The sequence below is a fragment of the Seriola lalandi genome, unplaced genomic scaffold (genome assembly GCF_002814215.2).
Source record: "Seriola lalandi dorsalis isolate HSWRI2012SDOR001 ecotype SW California unplaced genomic scaffold, Sedor1 jcf7180002054962, whole genome shotgun sequence".
NCBI classification, from domain to species: domain Eukaryota; kingdom Metazoa; phylum Chordata; class Actinopteri; order Carangiformes; family Carangidae; genus Seriola; species Seriola lalandi.
The window spans coordinates 409,720-428,790 of record NW_019525513.1 but is presented as its reverse complement, the minus strand read 5'-3'; the positions used below and the strand labels follow the sequence as shown (position 1 = coordinate 428,790).

Here is a 19,071-nt window from a genome sequence, read left to right as displayed (position 1 = left end):
TGCTGCATCCTGGGATGGCAAAAGACAAGGATTTTGTGTTTGAAATTCATGGCTCAACCTTGAAGAAATTTAATATATGAAGTATTTTATGAAGAACGTTGCCAAACTGCGTTATTATTTTATTAAGCCTTCATTTCAGGCTGCAGTAATACTTTTATCTAACTAATTACTGGAGTCTTCTGTTATTGCTTTCTCCATGATATCAGTGCTAAATGCATCCTATGGCACAGTGGTTATAAAAGATCATTATCAGGGAATGAGCAGCAAGCAGCGCGTCTTGTCCAATCTCTGTCCTGTCCAGTCAGGTGGCACATTGTGACAGAAGGAACCAGCAGCTGTGGCACCACAACAGGTTCTTTGACATTTAAAAACACATCCGAATTTAGTCGTCGTAAAATACCAGAGGCGTAAACTAATAAATCTTTCATTCATCAGTGCGGCAGAAATGAAGCCGGTCAACATTAACTGTGCTCACGTAGACTGCATGACATTACACACTAATCTCATTTAGTTTTTCCATTTTTAAAATAACGAGCTGTAATCGTATCCCGTCTGTTTTTCAGTCACGGCTGCTATTGATGTCATGCTAGGTAACAAATTCCAAAAGCAATGAGGACGAATATGCAATTTATGCAGAACTCAGTATTTACGGACACTGTGGTCCGGAGTCTGACTTCACACAGCAGCAAATATACACATTCATACAAGACAAAAGACACCAATCCTCAGATACTGGTGTCACTTGTAAGTATAATCACCTAAAATACAGTATGCTAATGGAGGAGTGTGATGCTCTCAGCATGTGACGTTACTCATTTTGAGAGTCATCACAAGGACAGAAATATCATTTCCTTTTTCCTTTTGCTCACAGGTTTCGGTAACCTTGACCGTGATACACTTTGGACACGCATGTTGCATTGATTCAGTAACTTGCACAGTTAGTAATAAACCTTTTGAGAACTGAGCATGTGATTTAGTGTTTTGCACTCTCTATGTTAGCACAGCATCTCTGTGTTGTGTCATTACAGTAAGAATTTTTTTCACACTGAAACTCTGTTGGTGCCAAAATAACACACTGTAAAAAAAAAAAGATATTGCTCTTGATAAGAGGGAATCACTTCAACTAAGGCGTGTTTAAATGGAATTTCTTGCCACTTTGGTGAGGTCTGCTTTTAACATAGATTCAGCTGGTGGTTTGTGAAGCTCATATGTTTATGATCTGACCAGCAGAGGTCAGTACAGCGCTGACATCAGATCAAACCTGCAGTGTATGATAATCAAAGATATGTGGGCAGAGGCAGAGCGTTTGCAAACACCTTTACACCCAATAACGAAAGATACAATGAGTTTTATTCCAAAATAGTCCATCGTGGGAGTTGGAAAGGGGACACTCTTTTGATGGAAACAGGATCTAGTAAGTGTATGTGGGTGTTTTTACATTGTCAAGCAAATGTATGTAACCTGCCGTTCTCACCACCCTCCACGCTGAGCTCTTTAATCCAAGCTTAAACCCATTGAGATTAATTATCTTCGGAGTGCAGTCTTTCCTTTACTGTGAGCTCTTTCTGTCTCAGTCTGGCTGCTGTGTGGTTACACCCTGACAGTAAAATGCTTGCATGTTAACTACGCCTCAGCAACTTAAGTCTTTGTTCCTGCGCCTTTGCTGACATGTGCATCATGTCTATTCATGAGCTGCTCATAAGATACAGAGACAAGACCTGTCTCCGCTTCAGCACTGTGTGCACAAAACCAGGATGTGTGTGTGTGTGTGTGTGTGTCCCAGATAGAGAATCAAAGAACACATCACGGGTTGTTTCTTTATGATGATGGATGAAAGCACTAATGCTTTTGGATGAGAGAGGCAGGCCGCTCGGTCTGTCTGTATGTGCGTGTGCATAATATCACCTGAATCCAAATGATTGCGTGATGAAGTTTGGTTTGACGCTGGAGACAGAGATTCGGCCAAACACTGCATCACCTGTCTATTTTCATCTAAACACTTTATGATCACTGTAGTGCTTCACCTCTGCATTACACTCTTTGTTTTTTACGAGGTGCAATAAACTGTGAGGGTGCATGTGGTGAGGAAAAAGCTGTGTCAACATCTGGACGGACTGCAAAGCCGAGGAGAACGGCAGGTTTTTGGTGCACATTCTTTGAGGGGCCTTAGGGTTTCTGTGGGTCAGTAGGTTTGAAGAGGGGAAGTGTCTGCATTGACGTGTGAGTGAGATTGTGTTTGTCCTTAAAACTGTGTCAGACTCACAGCTTCATAACTAGTTTTAAATGTCTGACTTCCAGTTATGGGAGAAAGTTATTTACTTTGAAGGAACAGTGAATGTTGCAGAAGACGATAATAATATTAATGTTACTGTTTTGCTTATGCTCTTTGGTCTTATTCTCATTTTATTTGTATTGTCTGGTTTTATTTCTTTTTGTAAAGCAATTTGCTGTAGTGCTATATAAATAAAGTTTATCATCATTATTATTATTGAGTTTAATTTACTTTTATTTTAACAAGAAGCAGAAGCCAATTTCAGTAAGATAATGAATAGTTTGACATTTTCAGAACTATGCTAGTTTGCTTTCTTGCCATTAGCTAGCTTGCTTAGCTTGGCAGGAAGACGGGAAACACGGGGAAAAGGCCGCCTGGATGTGTCCAAAGGCAACAAAGTTCATACACAATCAGAAACATAAAGATGACAGTTAGTGAGCTTTGTTTTTTTTTTCTCTTCAGACAGAACCAGGCTGGCTGTTTCTTCTCCAGGATTAGCAGAATATTCTTAAGTGGCAAAGAAAGCCCGACAATGAAGCTGTCAAACACTCTCACATCAAACACCTCCAAATACACACACCTAAGGACATGTACAAGTTAAAGGAAAAACCGAGCGAAGGAACAATGAATACAGATGCTTCCACACACAGTGAAGTAATTAACATCCAATCATGAAAATTGGTCTATTCCATGACAATGCTCCATCCATAGGGCACGAGGGGTCACTGAATGGTTTTGATGAGTATGAGAATGATGTGAATCGTGTGCTATGATATTTCCTTTAATCTGTCACCCTCTGTCTGGTGATCAAATGAGATCAGTGAATACAGTGGTCATTATAATGCATAAATGAACTGGGGTAATATTAATTATTCTCTGGTGACATTAAATCAGGGAAGCTTTTGAAACTCAGGCTTTGCTGATGTGAGGATCCAATCCCATCCATGTGCCAAGGAGATATGCTGATGATACATATCACATCTGTAGGTTTCCTAAATGTCAAAAACACCTCGTCAGCATCACTCGAAAAGGTTGTCTGCAAAATAACTGCACAGTTATTGCCCTCCACAACCTGTATGATGAACCGTACTGGCTCATCTGGACCCGTTCTTCTATGGTCCCCAATATATTTAAAAGGAAGGACTTTATAGTAGCTACTGGCAGCTTCACATCGGAGGAAGTTAACATCAGTTCTTCATGCATCGCCCCCCTATTATGAAGCCAGCTTTCTTCCATTTAAAAAACTGATCTATGCATCCATCTCCAGCAGACTGGATTACTGTAAATCCCCTTTTTGAATGACTTCCCAAAAATTTTGACGATTAATTTGATGGTTTTTATTCTGACTTGTCGTTGGTGGATTTTCAACTCAAGTGCAGCGTGAGTGAAACCCGACATTTGACTTTGACATTCTAAGTGTTCATGTGTGTTATTACTGTGCTCCATTGTGGTTCACAGAACAGAGTCATGCACCATTACCCTGTCTGTGCAGCAGCTGATAGTTTTGCATAGACAAAGGTCAAAGTCAGTCCTCCAGTTTCTCCTGTTTCTAGCTTTAGGAAAAACTGCTGTTTGCTCATTAGTATTGACTGAGCTGTCCTGGGGCGCTCTCGAATTCTTGAAACGGGCGGACTGACATTCTCTTTTTACACACACAAGAAGCTTTAGCGCTTTAACTGAGCTGCTGATACTTAAGTGGAATTTTTTTACAAAGGGAATTTCAGTTATACTAAAGTAAAGTACCAACAAAATGCCTCCGCTAGAGCAGGATGTTCTGACACTGCGGAGTATCTGAGAGTGAGTAGTTCCCATCTCATCAGACATGCTGGTCCTGACCTGTGCGAAGACCTTGATACAGTGAAAATAAATATGGCGCAGCTGCCAAATTCACATCGGAGGTTTTGGATTAGGAAGCAGAGGGGAGAGACTTTTGGCATCACATTAATGAGACACTATCTTAAAAAAATGTGGAAGAAACATCAGCACATTTCAGACAAACTGGAGCTCCACACACACACACTCTCTCTCTCTTGCCTCCCACACACAAGAACAGTATAAAAAACAATAGAAGTACTTGTAAAAAAACATCAGCAGGACTGACAGCAAACACATAACAAATCACAAACACATAGAGTGATGCCCTCCTCCCCCACAGTGCGAACTAACTCCCCTTCCTCCCCCACAGCCTCCAGACATTTTTCAAAGCGTCAGTATCATCTCGAGCGGCAACACATGAACTAAAACCCGCGGCACTCTGAGATAGTTCCCCATAACTGAGTCATCACGCTGCACATCAGGAGTCCCAGAACCTCTCACCTCGCTCCTGCGGGTCAGCCAAATAGCCAAGCGGAAAATCTAACAGTTCTTTCCGCAGGCTACGGAAAATTTCCCCGACACTCTCAAGTTTAAAACAAATCTTTAAAAAAAAAAACGGTCAAAGTGTAAACAGGGCAGCTGCATTCTCATCAAAAACACAGGATGAGCAGCATCTATCCTCGTGCCAAAAACCAATCTGTAGCCGTGGCATCGAGCTCCTTAAATCACCAGACAACTTAGGAAAAGGTTAGCCGGCACTCTCCTCTGGACCTTGCAGAATTATGGCTCTTTGTCCCCCTGATGATCCCCCCCCACCACCACCATCCTGACACCCTGCAAGACCTGGAGGTTGTTCACTCGAGCGGAGAAATCAACAGCGTTCATTCCTTGAGAGAAAGAGATTGTCCTGTTATTGATCCGCCGAAGTGGAGCACTGAATTAAAGCAGTTTAACTAAAGAGGAGTCCGAAACAAAAACTGGTCACACCGATCCTGTAAGTGAGATAGCGAGAGCTTGGAGAACATGAGGGGCGTTTCAGCAAAAAAACAAAAAGAAAAACAGTATATTTGGGGCCCCCTTGTCCTTTTGTTATGTCTATGAGTTGTTTAAGTGTCAATTTGAGACACAGAAAGTCAAGAGCAGCAAATCTCTTTTTTACCAGCCTCATTAACCATCAGATTTATCTTCTTAACCCCATCGTAGGTCCCGGCCCCTCGGCTGGGAACCACTGCACAAAACCTACCAGCATATAAAGTAAAACAATAGCTCCACGTCTGCCAGCTACAGCAGTAAAATCGCTTCTTACACATTGAAGCATGAGTCTAATATGTAATATATAAGTCACAGGGGCCTTTTTAGCATCACTTATTCTGCCAGGGCCCAGGAGCATAAATTCCAATATATGCACCATACATTTGACCTCAATTGTCCTCTGGAAATTTGCAATATAAAGTGATTTTCTCAATTTAAAAAGGGAACAACCCGGAGTCACCCCACCTTGCAGCTGTAGATAAGGAGCCTATTCGTGTTCTGCTTTGGCTAAATTATACAGTGACAGCCGTGAACTGAATGGAGAGAGAGAGAGAGAGAGAGAGAGAGAGAGAGAGAGAGAGAGAGAGAGCGGGAGAGAGAGGGAGAGAGAGGGAGAGAGAGTGTGTGTGTGAAGGAGAGATAGAGACAGAGAGCGGCTCAGTTGCCTTAGCAGCGCAGCTTCATTCCTCCACAGTCCGCTGCTGGGAGCGCCGCGCCGCGCTGCGCCTCACGGGGTTTCCCCTCGCACCACTTCACAAGAATGAAAACTGTCACACTCCGGTTAGTCTTCACTTATTCCCGCATTTAAAAAAAAAAATAAAAAAAACTCAACTTTGGAGGGGGTTTCTCTTCCCAAGTTTTACAACGACCCCCATCTCCCCCCGTTCTCCGGCTGTTATGAAGAAGAAGGCGACGGCGACAAGTTGATTCCCTTTGCGCGGCTCCCGTCTTTAAAGAAGCCCGTGCAGGTGTGACTAAGCCCGCTGCTGCCTACGGAGAGGATGGCTCTGCCGGCGGTGAACGGGAGTGCGCTGCAGGTGTCGGCGGGCTGCGGGGAGCAGGGGAACCTCAGCGTGGAAGTTACCGATTATAACGTGAGCTGCACGAACAACTCCGTCCTCCCCAGACCGACCGCCAGAGCCAGAGGTGAGATTCTCCTCTCTTCTCCATCAAAAGGCAACATCTGGCCCCAAACAGATGTGTCATGGCTTATTGTTTTTAGTCAAACTGATTATCTGTGTCTAAATACTTTTTTATAGTTATTTCTTTTCACAAAAGCAACTTTATATCCGACTTTGAATATTTCCTACAAAATAAAAGCACCAACCTCTTGGTAGAAAAGATGGGAGTTTTGGAGCTTTTATTTCAGCTTGATGGTGTTGTAATTACAAACTGCCATCATGACTGAGTCACTGCTTTAAATGTAATCAGCAGACCTAATGTGATTGGATCACAGATATTAAAATTGGGTGTTTGTAACATTCACAAAATGCACTTCTCCGTGCAATCACCCATTTTCTCATTTTCCTGCTCCCTGACTGATCTCATGTTTTACCAGAAAATGATTAGCAATCAGGGCGACTTCCTCAGCCTCAGTGTATGCAATCAATCAACAAGCAGCCCAATTTACTGCTGCTTCTCTCTGCATTCGTAATACCACAATCGGAGTGAGCCAGCAGCTGTTTTAACTCTGAATGTTTATATTTCTTGCGTATAATTGTCAAATTGCTGAGCAGATTAAACCCAACATCCCAGGATATAAAGACCCTCGAGCCTTGTCTTCTATCAGGACACCAGTGGGCTGATTAGGTAATGAGGTCTGAACGTGGGCGGGAGTACTTTTTCTAATTTTTCCCCAACTGCTGCTGCTGCAGTATCGAGAAAATTTCAAGTCGTGCCCCACTAAATAATTCACAGCCGCTCCTCCCTGTGTGCTGCATTACTTTTATTGACCTTATACACTAGGCAGGCAGTGAAGGTTCAACTATCCCAAGAGCAATCAGACACTGTGTTCGCTGTTTGACCAAGAGAAACGTCTTGCAGACAGATTAATGCTTCCCTTGCTCTCACTTTCGTCAGGTGACACACACACACACACGTCTTTTATTTACTTTAATCCTTAGCAGACCTATTCCTTCTCTGCTCCCTCCCCTCAGGCCGGAGCAGAGCAGTTCAGCCTGATTATGCAGCTGTAATGTTGCTCTGATGTGATACTGTAGCACTGGGACAGGAAATTAAAGCCCCACCCAACCACTTGTGGAATTACCCTGCCTGACTCATTGAATTGGAGATTTTCCTCTTTCCTTGCAGAAGAACTGATTCAGGTTTATTTTGTGAGATATGATGGTAAAAAATGTGCATAAAATTTGCATAGATAACATATTTTTAGCACTTGATTTGACACTTAACCGTCAGCAATAAACAGGAAGTGATGCATTTCTTGTTTAACGGCAGTTTGAGCGACATAAATCTATAAAAAGCTTGGGATATATATTTATATGTGTAATCCAAAAGCCAGAGGGACTCAGTTTACTGTCGCACACTAAGACTTTGAAAACCCAGTGAATAAGAGGGAACCCCTCTTTTGATTTTTCAAAGGCTACAATCACTTCCTGACTGCAGGGTGTATGCTCTGACCTTTATATATCATCTTACTGAGCTTTTATCTTTCACCAACCTCAGAGTCAAATGTCTCCAGGCAGCTCCATTACACTGCCGCCATCACCTGCATGGCTTGTTTTGCTCTTCTCCACTCAGGAGGTTTTCAAATTGTGGGGCGGCGTCTCCCTTGGGAGCCGTGGGAGAGTTACTTGAGGCCAGGACACTGTGTGTGAGAGGAGAGGTGCATGCTGGTGCTCTAAAAAAAAAAAACTCCAGGAAGTTAGTTATTGTAGTTTGGCCGCTGATTGGACCGACTCGGTCAGGGTGGTCTCCCATTAGAGAAGCAGCAGGAATCTGAGCTGAGAATATCAGTTGAGGTGTTACGCTTTAATTTGAATATTTTCTCCGCTTAAACCGAATCTACACCTGCGAGATTATCATCATCTCGAATATCCATCGCATATAAACCTGCTTAAATAACGCAGGGAAATGATGCTTGTAATGACTCCAGAACTTGCCTGAGGATCATCAGGTTTAAGTAAGTAATCGATTGAGTAATCCAGTGATAATTGTCGGCGCATCTATGCAAATAGAAACTGCTAACTGCTCTTCTGGCTTGATTTTAATGGAGCCAAAATGTAAACAAATATAGGCAACAACAAAACAAACCAATCCTCCTTTAGATGCACAGTATATGTGAAGGAATGTGACTTAGTGTGTTAATATACAGCCTCCTATAAAGTCCAGGTACAGGTGTGATTTTATTGTGGTACACTGCTGTATCAAGCACATAATAATATTTCAGTGACTACAGACTGAGGTGCGTGGAGGTGCATTGAAATTGCAGCTGCACAGCTCCTACAGTAACGAACATGAAACAACATCTGACATGTATCACATTATGGTAATCGTTCTGGACCCGGGAGAGCAGTTCGGATCAGACGGGGGCCTTGTTTATGTGCTACAAACATCTGTAGCCGCACCTTGGCTCAGCCCGGACACTCTCCTTTCTCCCGCTGATTCAAAGTGGCACTTTGCTGAGCTCACCCGGTTCTCTGAGTGCATGTGAGATAAGTAATCATGAAGTGGATCTCACGAGCATTAAATTGACACTGTTTCGCTTCTCAGAAACTTGTCACTGCAGAGAAGCTGTGCTCAGCTTCCTCAGAAATAGTTGGGGGGAGGGGAGATTATTATATAATATCTAACCAATTTCTACAACTGGGTGTCTTGTTGAAATTAATATCTTGTTCCCTTTGGTATGAACATGGTAATGTAGCCTGTCATAACATGATCACAGTAATCAGATCAAATAATTGGAAAAATTTGAAGCGACCTGTCGAGGCGGAACAAACAGCACGCACACACACGCAGGCACTGAGGGTACAAAATATTTGGAGCATCCTCCTTCCTGATAATGAGCTGCAGCAGCTTGGAAATCCCTCTCTTTTAGTATGGATTTACCAGGGAAAATCAATAAGAGATTAAGGCTTTTATATGCACAGTGCATATATTACAGATGGCGAAGGTGTGTATTGATGGCTGAGGAGGATGACAGCACTAATAAAGATCCCCTCAAACATGTGCAGCAGTCCGTCAACCATGCAGTAGCTGTATTGATCTGTAATGCCCCGTGTCTGCACGCCAGCTTTATTAACTCGGTGTAGCGGAGGAATGTCGGGAGGTGGAGCTGCGGTTTTACAGGTTTCTGTGGTATCATTAGACTCAGTTCATATGATGTGGGACTAATTTCACTGACCGTTAATCCTTCGTGATGTGACTCACCACAGTGTAAGTGACAAATCTTAAACAGTCATACTTTATTGGGCTGTCAAGCCCACAGTGCATGATTTACAAGTTTAACGATTCTGATCTATCGATTTCCACTCTTTGAACTTTGAATCTTCCAAACTTCAGGGTCTCTATAGTCCTAACGAAGTCCAGTTAGTAATTGGACGGCATTGCATCCCCTTTGGAAACCTGGCGCCTCAGCGCTGGCTTTGTTTACATAGTGATTTATGGGAATCAGCTGGCAAACAGCTCAGCTCAATGTTTAATTTGATTCAGAAATCCCTTAAGATGCAACACTTCTAATAGCGACAAGGTGCTTGCTGCAATGAAACTACACTGAAGTTTAATCAATTTAAACAAGTTGGAAACCACTATAGTTAATTTCACTTCTTTTAATGAGTTTCTTGTGGCATTTTTGAAAATGGCTTCTCCATTAAGTGGATTATCAGAGCTTGAAGAGGTTTATTTGGGGTTGCATTCATGTTGATTGACAGGTGTCAGCCTTTTATACTCAGACAGGAAGTTGTCTTAGATTGACTAAGCCATCAAAGACTGACACAACTCTCATGTCTGTTGCTAAATATGAAGCTGGCGTCAGCAGCTCGTTAGCTTAGTTTAGCACAAAGACAGCTAGCCTGGCTAAGACATTACATATTGTGTTTGTTTCCTCTGCACAAAAGCTGAAGTGTAAAAAAAGACAAAATGTGGCTTTACTTGATTGTTAAAGACATGAAAATATCTTCTATCGAACACGAAACCAAATAATAATTTAAAGATGTGTGCTGTTCAGAGGTTACAACAACTACTGTAAGTGTAGAGGTGTCTGTAAATGTAAAGCCTTGTACATCAGGAGTAACATTTAAAGCTCAACCCTAAAAGTGGAAGGTAGTGTGATGAGCGTTTAGTCACGTTACCTCCATCACCCAATCACAAAATTTAGCTTTTGATCAAAAGTAATCTCAAGTTTCTTTGTACACTGGTGTTTATATTTTGGAAAAGCAGCCACTTCAGTTTGAGTAATTGTGTATAAAACTGTTTTGGCCAATTCAGGAACTTCTGTTTTGTCATTGTTAAGTGGATGAGAGTTGAGTGACATCTATTATTTCAGTGCTGTTTGGCAGTTTTGGATGGGACCTCCCTTTGTTGAGGTATTAACAGAGATATTGAACTGACAAATTGTTTGGCCGTGGGTCGACCTGCCTGTGAAAAACAGAAGGTAATTTATCAAAGAGCAGCTCCACACACACTTTTCCTCTGATATTCTGGACGGGAGTGAGAGTCTAAAGTATTTTTCAGCAGTAGTGGAAATGGTCATCTGGAGTAGACCAGGATATCTCCAGTAACAGTAAAACCAAGGTTATGAAACACAGAAGTGTTGCAGAGAGATTCAAAGTCAATTTTGGACGAACACTCACAGAGGTAATGGTTGAATCATCGGCAATAAGTTAGAAGTTATTTTCATATTGGACTTGTCTACAGCATATGTGAGCTGTAAAGTAAGGATGCGGATGTGTTTTTATTAACTGTAATCACCAGATCTAATCCAAACTTGATCATCCTTTATTTGCAGAATCGTCTTGTGTCTACGTTCTGTGGCAAAGTGGTGATGTACGATCTTCAGTTTGTCTCCTCAATTAAAAAGTAGTTAGTTATGCCTTAAGCCTGTCACGCAGCCATCACTGTCAGACATCTGGGAGCTACAGGAAACCGTACTATGCTATAGTAATTGGTATGCACCCTCACTCTGAGCATGGACTCCATGGGAGTATGGTTTACAGTTTTCAGCAAGCTCGCCTGTCGAACATTGGCAGGCATCTGCCCTCCTGTCACGGAGTTTGCAGAGACAGCAGAGTGGACAGGGAATTACTGAATTTGTCACCCTCAGGAGAGGCTGCAGTGCAGTAACTCTGCCGCACATTGTGTGTGTTTCAGTGTTAAGTGTTTTACTTAAAATAGACGTGCCCTCACACATAACTGCATGTGTTCCCTGCCGTCAGGCTTATTGTCCAATGCTGTCTGCTTTGTAGGGATGGCGTGTCTTGCTGTGTGTCTTTACATGATTTCAAATTAAAATATTCACTTTACTACCTTAAAATATGGTGATGAAGCAGAGAGAGAGGAGGAATTAACTGCACCAGAGGCTCAAACACGTCTGACAGGGCCTCATGGGTAATTGAGAATGTGCTGAGCTCGTTTGCGCGCCATAAACAAGCTTTTTCCAACTTCCAAATATTTTGAAGTATCGCAGGATCAATATTATTCTCTCATGCAGTGGCAATGTGGAAAGACTAATTGAGTTGAATTGTGCTGACTGTAACACTAACTCCACAGTGGTGGGCTTCTGCACATTGAGCACTATGCTAAGTTACTGTCAAAGGATTCACTTGCCGCCACATTTCTAAGACCCATTAATACAGTGTGGTCATGTGTGGAGTGGACGGCTAAAATGAAGGCCAACAGCTCAAATCTGCAATCAGTCAGATTCACACAATCCAAATATATCCAACATGAAATGAGGATGCTGGTAAAAAATTCAGTTTTAAGTCTAGATGAGATCCTCTACACGCAGGATACAAGGTGAGATCAGGGTTGGTATTCAGTGGCCGTGCTTTTCCTCTGTGATTGAAGCGAACATGAAGAAGAGGACAGAATAACGTGATCCTGATCCCTATCTTTTGATTGAATCTTTTACGATACAAGACACGCTGTCGACTCTCCGAACATAGCTTGGCAAATGGAGAAGAGGTTGTCTTCATGATTAACCATGACGACAGCCAAAGAATGATAGGGATTCGAGCCGGAGCGATTAAGTCCTATAAGATCTCCATCCATTAACATAAACTAACTCGTAAACATAATGAGATGCATGTTTGTTCATATATAAAGTAACAATGAGATTTATGTAATAGTACTAATAAATCCAATGTGTTAAAATGCTTAATTACCAGGTTTATTTTGCATTAAACCGGTTATTAAGCATTTAACAGGAGCTTTTTGTAAGTTTGGCTATCGCTACATAGCTAACATTAGCATTAACAGCTATTTACTCACCAGTCTAGAAGAAACGTTGCAAGTTCAGCATCAAACTTCATTTCCTTTACTCACCAACAGCTGCCTGCAAAGGTGGACAACAACACCAGTGTTAACTCTTTATCACATTTCTTCTTCCACTGAAGTTAGCACGCTAACCAGCTAGCCCTTGCCCATCTTGTCACTTTCCAATACCTTTAAACCCTTTGGATGGAAACACATAAATCTTAAATATTAGGCTGAACACTTTTTGAAGTGCAGTGTGGAAAAGAATCAGGCATTAGAAGCAACCGCCAACTCTGAGGAAACATTCATACCGAGCTTGTTTGTAGTGGTTTATTCACAACTTGGAGTGTTTACAGGTTACGAGTGAAAAGGCTCCAAAACACAACCATTAATGGTTATGATGAAACGAATGTTGACATCAGATAAAGAGCAAATCAAGTGCAAAACACAGCCTGGTCTGACTTGAATTGAGCCAGTTTCCATGTGCTGTTTCACAGACAAACACTATAAAAGGTCAATTACAGCAGTTTATTATTCACATAGAGATAATCCTGTCAACTAATTTTTTATAAAAGGAACAAAATCATCTTATTTTCACATGTACTAATTCATAAATATAAGATAATATTGTCATATGGGAAAAAGCCCACAGAAAAACTACAAGAAAACTAATCAATGATACATTTGTTTATCTCATAATGACATTTAAAAAATAAAAAGGTCTCTTCTCTTTCTGATTCCGACTTTGGAAGAAACTCTGTAATAAGAATGTAAATTTAACTACAAGATGTTTTCCCTTTAAGAAAAAATGGAAATGTATCAACAGAACAGTGATCGAGCAAATCTAATGATATTAGACTTATTACTGCTGCCAAACAAAATTCAGTTAATATGTTTAGTAATTCAGCATGCACAGACGGCAATCATTCACTGAACCATCGTTGAAGAGCTTCCATTTTCAATTTTGAAGAAAAATATCTTAACTCAGGTTTCCCCTTACTGGCTTTTTCCAGAGCTTTCAACAGCATGTCACAGTCTTAGTCAGCAGATCATTCATATCTGAATAAATATGAATATAAAATACTTTGATAGTTAAAATAATAATTAGTTTAAATGTTGCATAGTTAAGGTGTAGCAGCAGACGCCTTGCTTTCAACAGTGCATGAGAAGAAGGAATTAGTTGCTGACTCCCACAAGCTCAGGACTCATTTCCTGACTCATGTCTGCTGCTTCACAGGTTCATTTCCAAAGGGCTTTCAGCTCACTTGTAATTAGGAGTAGCATCAGATTTGGACGGAGCTGACAGTCATTTCTAACAATTTGGAACATTTGATCATCTCACAGGGGCTCGGTATGAAATACAGCCCTGTGGCAAGGTTGTGATTGAAGGGATAGTTCAGAACTCGGGCCCTTTTTTTGCAACTACATCACCTCTAAGATTATTACTGTTCATTATTAATGATCTTTGTGACGATTTATTCATATCTGATGATGAGATCCAGCTCCATCAGTCAAACCATGAAAAGTACCCCCCAGTAAAAAGCCTTCAAATGACACACTGTGCCTAGTTGTACTAATCCTATCCTAAAGATAAGACAAAGTGAAGTGATGTGATGAAGTTTTAATGATTCCCATGGGGGAATCATAATTACAGTTGGCATAGCAGCAGCCAATAGGAGCAAAGTAAGAACAGAACAAACAGAGTTTAACTAAACGAGTGTTGATCTCTCCGCCCTCGGTCATAGATAAATATTCCACGTATACAATTCCTGCTGCATGTGATATGATATACGATACATCAACTGATTTCCGAGGTGAACGCTATCCTTTTATCTGTGTAGTTGACTGTGGATTTGAACACGGCTGTCACGCTTGAGCGAGTCTAGGGAGCCAAAGTGGATCGTCCTGGAGTCTCGGCTCCGGGGAGACAACACACCGTCAGTGCTCAATGAATAGATAATTCCATTTTCACTTGGCTGGACTGCACAAAATGAAACCCAGCAGGAGCTGCTGAGCCGGTGGGAGCTCCCTGCTTGGTGTTTGTGTAGGGAGTCTCACAAGTCAGTGCTGATGATGCATATCTCACATTATTCTATTGTGTAAATCAAACTTGTCACCTCGGTTGCAGATTTGTCCTTCACCGACTGAAACTGGGAGGGTGTGATGTCAGTCTTCAGCTGATGAAACTGCTCTCAAAGCCATCACAGGATTTTGTTATCAAAAGAATAATTCATATTTTCAATTGGGGGAAAGTGGGTGTCTCAGGTGGCAGAGGTGATTAACATGCATCCTGCTGTGTCTGGGGTTCAAATCCAGACCTCGTCTACTTTTATCTTTTCTGTGGAGTATCTCTCTCTGCAGGTTGTCCAAGTTGTAAATACTAAATTATGCCTTTGGCCTCTCACATTTCTTTAATATTTAATTCCAATAAATTGCTGCTGTTTTTTCTTTACAGGTAACATACATATTGTTTGGTGTATAATGTATATGGATATGGACAACCATTCTTCAGTATTGCAGCACTGCAACAGCACAAATGAGCTGTAGTGTTAGTAACCAATTAGCCTTGCAAAGCAACACTAAGAAATAATATTTAAAATACTGATAGTATTAGGCTTTGTGAAATGTTAACAGAAATAGTTTGGAAAATTAATTATCTAGAGGCACAGGACATGGTACAAATTAGCAGCAGCGTAGCATTACAATAATGATGATAACAGAAAACTTCTGTGGTCACAAGTCACAGTAACTGGGTAATAACATGCTAAAATGAAGATGATAAAAGTTAATTTTATAATAGCATAAGTACCACAAAGTTGGCAACTAAAATCAGTTACAAAGCAATATCCATCTGAAGTATGCTAATGCTAGCTAATATTAGCCTACATACTGACTTACTAATGTCAGTTAGTGTGTTTTATTATTTATAGAAGGAAGATATTCCTGTTGTTGTTGTTTTTACTTTGTGGTCTAACAAAAACAAAACTTTATTCCAAGTCGTCTCAGAGTTGTGTTGTTGACAACGACGAGTAGCAAGAAAGGCTTTTATTTATATGAATTTAATTTTAAAAACGCTGCAATTCATCATTATGTTTCAGATATAATTTTTATTCAGGAAGCATTCAAGTCGTGCCTCTGTGTGGGAGGACAATATGAAAATATGAAAATAAAAATAGCCTTATTGCATCATTAACATGCTATTTGGTTCAGCACCCAGTGTGGCACAAAAATGCATTTTGAATCCCACATGAGCGATAACTAAACATACAGTACTGTTTGTGTCCTGGTTCCACTCCTCATGAGCAGTGTGTGTGTGTGTGTGTGTGTGTGTGTCTGCCTTCAAGGTGATGTGCAGCGCTCTGTCTGCAGGCCCTGCTGCAGACCTTTAGACTTCTCCCATGTCGCTGTCTTTAATCAGACGACTCAGTCAGCGCAGCACATGGCCGGCCCCGACCTTGTCCTGTCAGATACTTTCATTCTCAAACAGACTCGCTGTGACAGGCCGGTGTGAGTGAAGGGAGCATCCCAAAAACCCTCTGGCTGGGCCGTCCTGCTCTCACTGATGCTCAGCTGTATGGCAGCGATGAAAGAAGGAATCAATCTGAATCACTTATTTTAGGTGCTCCTGTGCAAAGGCATGTTTAATGGGGGCATTGTTTTAGAAGAGGCATGATTTTAGAAGGGAGAATGACTCAATAAAGCTTTGGTTCCTGGCAATAATAAACTGATTATTTATTTCAGAATGATAAACTGTGGATTATTAATAGCTACGCCAAATAAACAACATCTGGTTGTGTTATTTGTTGTCGTTTTGTGTCTCTTTGTGGTAATTTTGCATCATTTTGTAGTTGTTTGCGTCTATATGGCTGTTTTGTGTTGCTTTGTGGTCATTTCACTGACTTTCCAACAAGAAACGTTAACAGCCACTTCAGGTTCTGGGGCTGGCAACACCTCTGACCACACCTCTACCCTCACCCCTGCTCCTCTCATTAGTATTTCAATTATTGAATCTGTCACCTGAGTAAAAACAGTGACACCACCTGAGAGAAAGATGCTGATGATGCAAATAAAAAAACTGACAGAACTGTTTAATTTCGGTCTTGTTTTTCCAGTTTCAGTTGTATTCCCAGGTCACCACCTGACACAGTCTGTTTAACTCTTGATGTTTTTGTCTTCTTTTGTTCCCAGTGTCATTATTTCAATTATTGTTTGGCTCACGAAGAGGAAAATACAGACACTTGCACAATTTAAGATGTCGATTATGCAGAGTTATTCTATCTTGTAATAGACTGTTGTTTATGCGCTTTGACTCCCATTTCCCAGGTGAACAACCTGATACAGTCTGTTCTCTTCATGCATTGATGTTATTGTTTTCTTTCTGCTTTTTCTTCTCCGTCTTTCTTATTTTATTGTTGCATGTGTCAAATACGTGGGTTGCTTGAATATTACTCAGTCCTGCGTGTATTTGTCTCTCATAACTACAAGAGAAAGTTCCCACTCTTGCTTACCGAGATGTTTTATTGAAACAAGGTGATGTTTCCTAGATAATGTCAATTAATTCAAAGCTGTGTACTTGGTAATTCACTGGCGCAAACGTGAATTGATCCTCCGATCAGCTAGGTATTAAGTTGTCTCTGTCTTTGTCCCTGTCAGAGATGGACTCGCTGCGTATCCTCCTCTACTCGCTCATCTTCCTGATCAGCGTCTTCGGAAACCTGCTGATCATCGTGGTCCTGATGCTGAACAAGCGCATGCGGACCGTCACCAACTCCTTCCTGCTGTCGCTGGCGGTCAGCGACCTGATGATGGCCATCTTCTGCATGCCCTTCACCCTCATCCCCAACATCTTGGAGGACTTCATCTTCGGAGCCTCCATGTGCAAGACCGTCACCTACTTTATGGGTGAGCGTGAATTGTCTCATTTCAAACCCTGCCGAACTGCAATATATTCCAACAGATTAATTTCCTATAGAACTGGATAGAACTGGTGTGAAGACTTCTTGTTTCCAAATTCAGCAGTGAGTTTAGGAAGTCATAAATCTCTCCAGCTGGCAAAGAAATCAATGAGGGCTTAGTACTGATCAATAAAGTCTGTTCATTTTTTGGGGAAGTAAAAATCTTACTAATTGCAATTCTTTGCTCTGTTTTTGTTCATGTTTGAAGACGAATTAGTGGAATATATTATATATATATATAGTGGAATATTAGTGTGCATGTAAACGTACTGATTAACAACTGATTAACAACTATTAGCAGGGATAGTGGCGCTAATAAGATCAGTTCTCCTGCACGTGGAGCTTCATGTGATTTAAAATGAGAAAAATAGATCCTGTTATACTGTATCTCATTTGTTTAGTCAAACAAGTTATGCGCCTGGTCAAGAAATAGTCCTGCACATAACTCATCATAAAACCCAAATTTATTGTTTTACTCTTCAGTTTTTTTACAGATAAAGACAAATAACATGCTATGTGTTCATTAATGAGTTTTAAAGTTGCTGGTAGACAGATTATGTTACTATTAGACAAAGCCTGGCAAGCCGATTCCTCATTTCCTGTCTTTATGCTATATATCATATAGATTTATATTAGAAACATGAAGCTGCTGCTGCTTCGACTCTGAGAAATTCATTGTAGGCCACGTGAACCGATCAGGACCAAGACTCTGCACTCTGTGTGTTTTCTGTAGCTTCCAACAGCGAGGAGAGATAAAAGGAGAAACTGAACAAATGTGAAATTGAACAAATGGTTTCAGAAACGTTGCATTTACGAGATGAATACTAAAACTTGTAAGCAGTTATTTCCTTCTCTGTTTAAAGTTGAAACGAAATGGAAATTCAAGTTGCATGAAAAGTGCCAATTATTTTTTAAGTAATACACAACGAGTCGCAGCCACACTAAACAGACTTCACAGGAACACAAGCGAGATCTAATGAAGATGATGATTTTATAGAGGAACAAGCTGCTCATTCGGTGGCTTGGTTAATAGGTGTTTTATTATTCTAACATGGAACTCAGGTCTGTTTTCATGGCTGACAGCCGATCAGAAACTGTGCCCCAGCTGCAGAATCCTGCCTGAAAATCGCTCGATATCCAACAAGAGCCTGTCTCTCAGAGTGAGGCTTTTATCTGGGCTTCATTTTTGCCTGTCAGAAGGTAACCATCATTCTGAAAGCGCCCGAACAGTCACACATCTCCAGGAGTGTGACTTAGCGATGAGCTGGCTCCCATCAGGCCAGAGTCAAGGTGCCACGTGAGGCCTGAGTCAGAGCGGAGCACACAGAGAAACGGCGAAGAAACCGAGATCCGCGGCGGCACTTCGAGGTCTCTTCACCTCGAGTTGAGCTTTGAAAGGTTGAGAAGATCTATTGAATGGTGAGGTCCACAATCCTATTATTGTCTCACAAATGTGATGCACCATCTGTGAGAACAGGCTCGCCGAATCTCCTTTTCAATTACTGGGCTCTGTGAGCTGTGATAAGAGGAGGGCAGGAGGGTCAGCTGCCTCCGGCTTTAAATACAAAC

At 41.3% G+C, this 19,071-nt stretch overlaps 1 protein-coding gene across 1 annotated transcript in view; it reads left to right on the top strand.

Annotated features, from left to right (window-relative positions):
* Window positions 1-5,777: 5,777 nt before the first annotated feature.
* Window positions 5,778-19,071, top strand: part of cckbra (cholecystokinin B receptor a) — a 34,019-nt gene continuing 20,725 nt past the window's right edge. Inside the window, exons 1-2 of the mRNA XM_023395441.2 lie at window positions 5,778-6,265; window positions 17,201-17,449. Coding sequence (XP_023251209.1) covers window positions 6,121-6,265; window positions 17,201-17,449 — 394 coding nt within the window. The 5' untranslated portion in view covers window positions 5,778-6,120. The remainder of the gene's footprint in view (window positions 6,266-17,200; window positions 17,450-19,071) is intronic.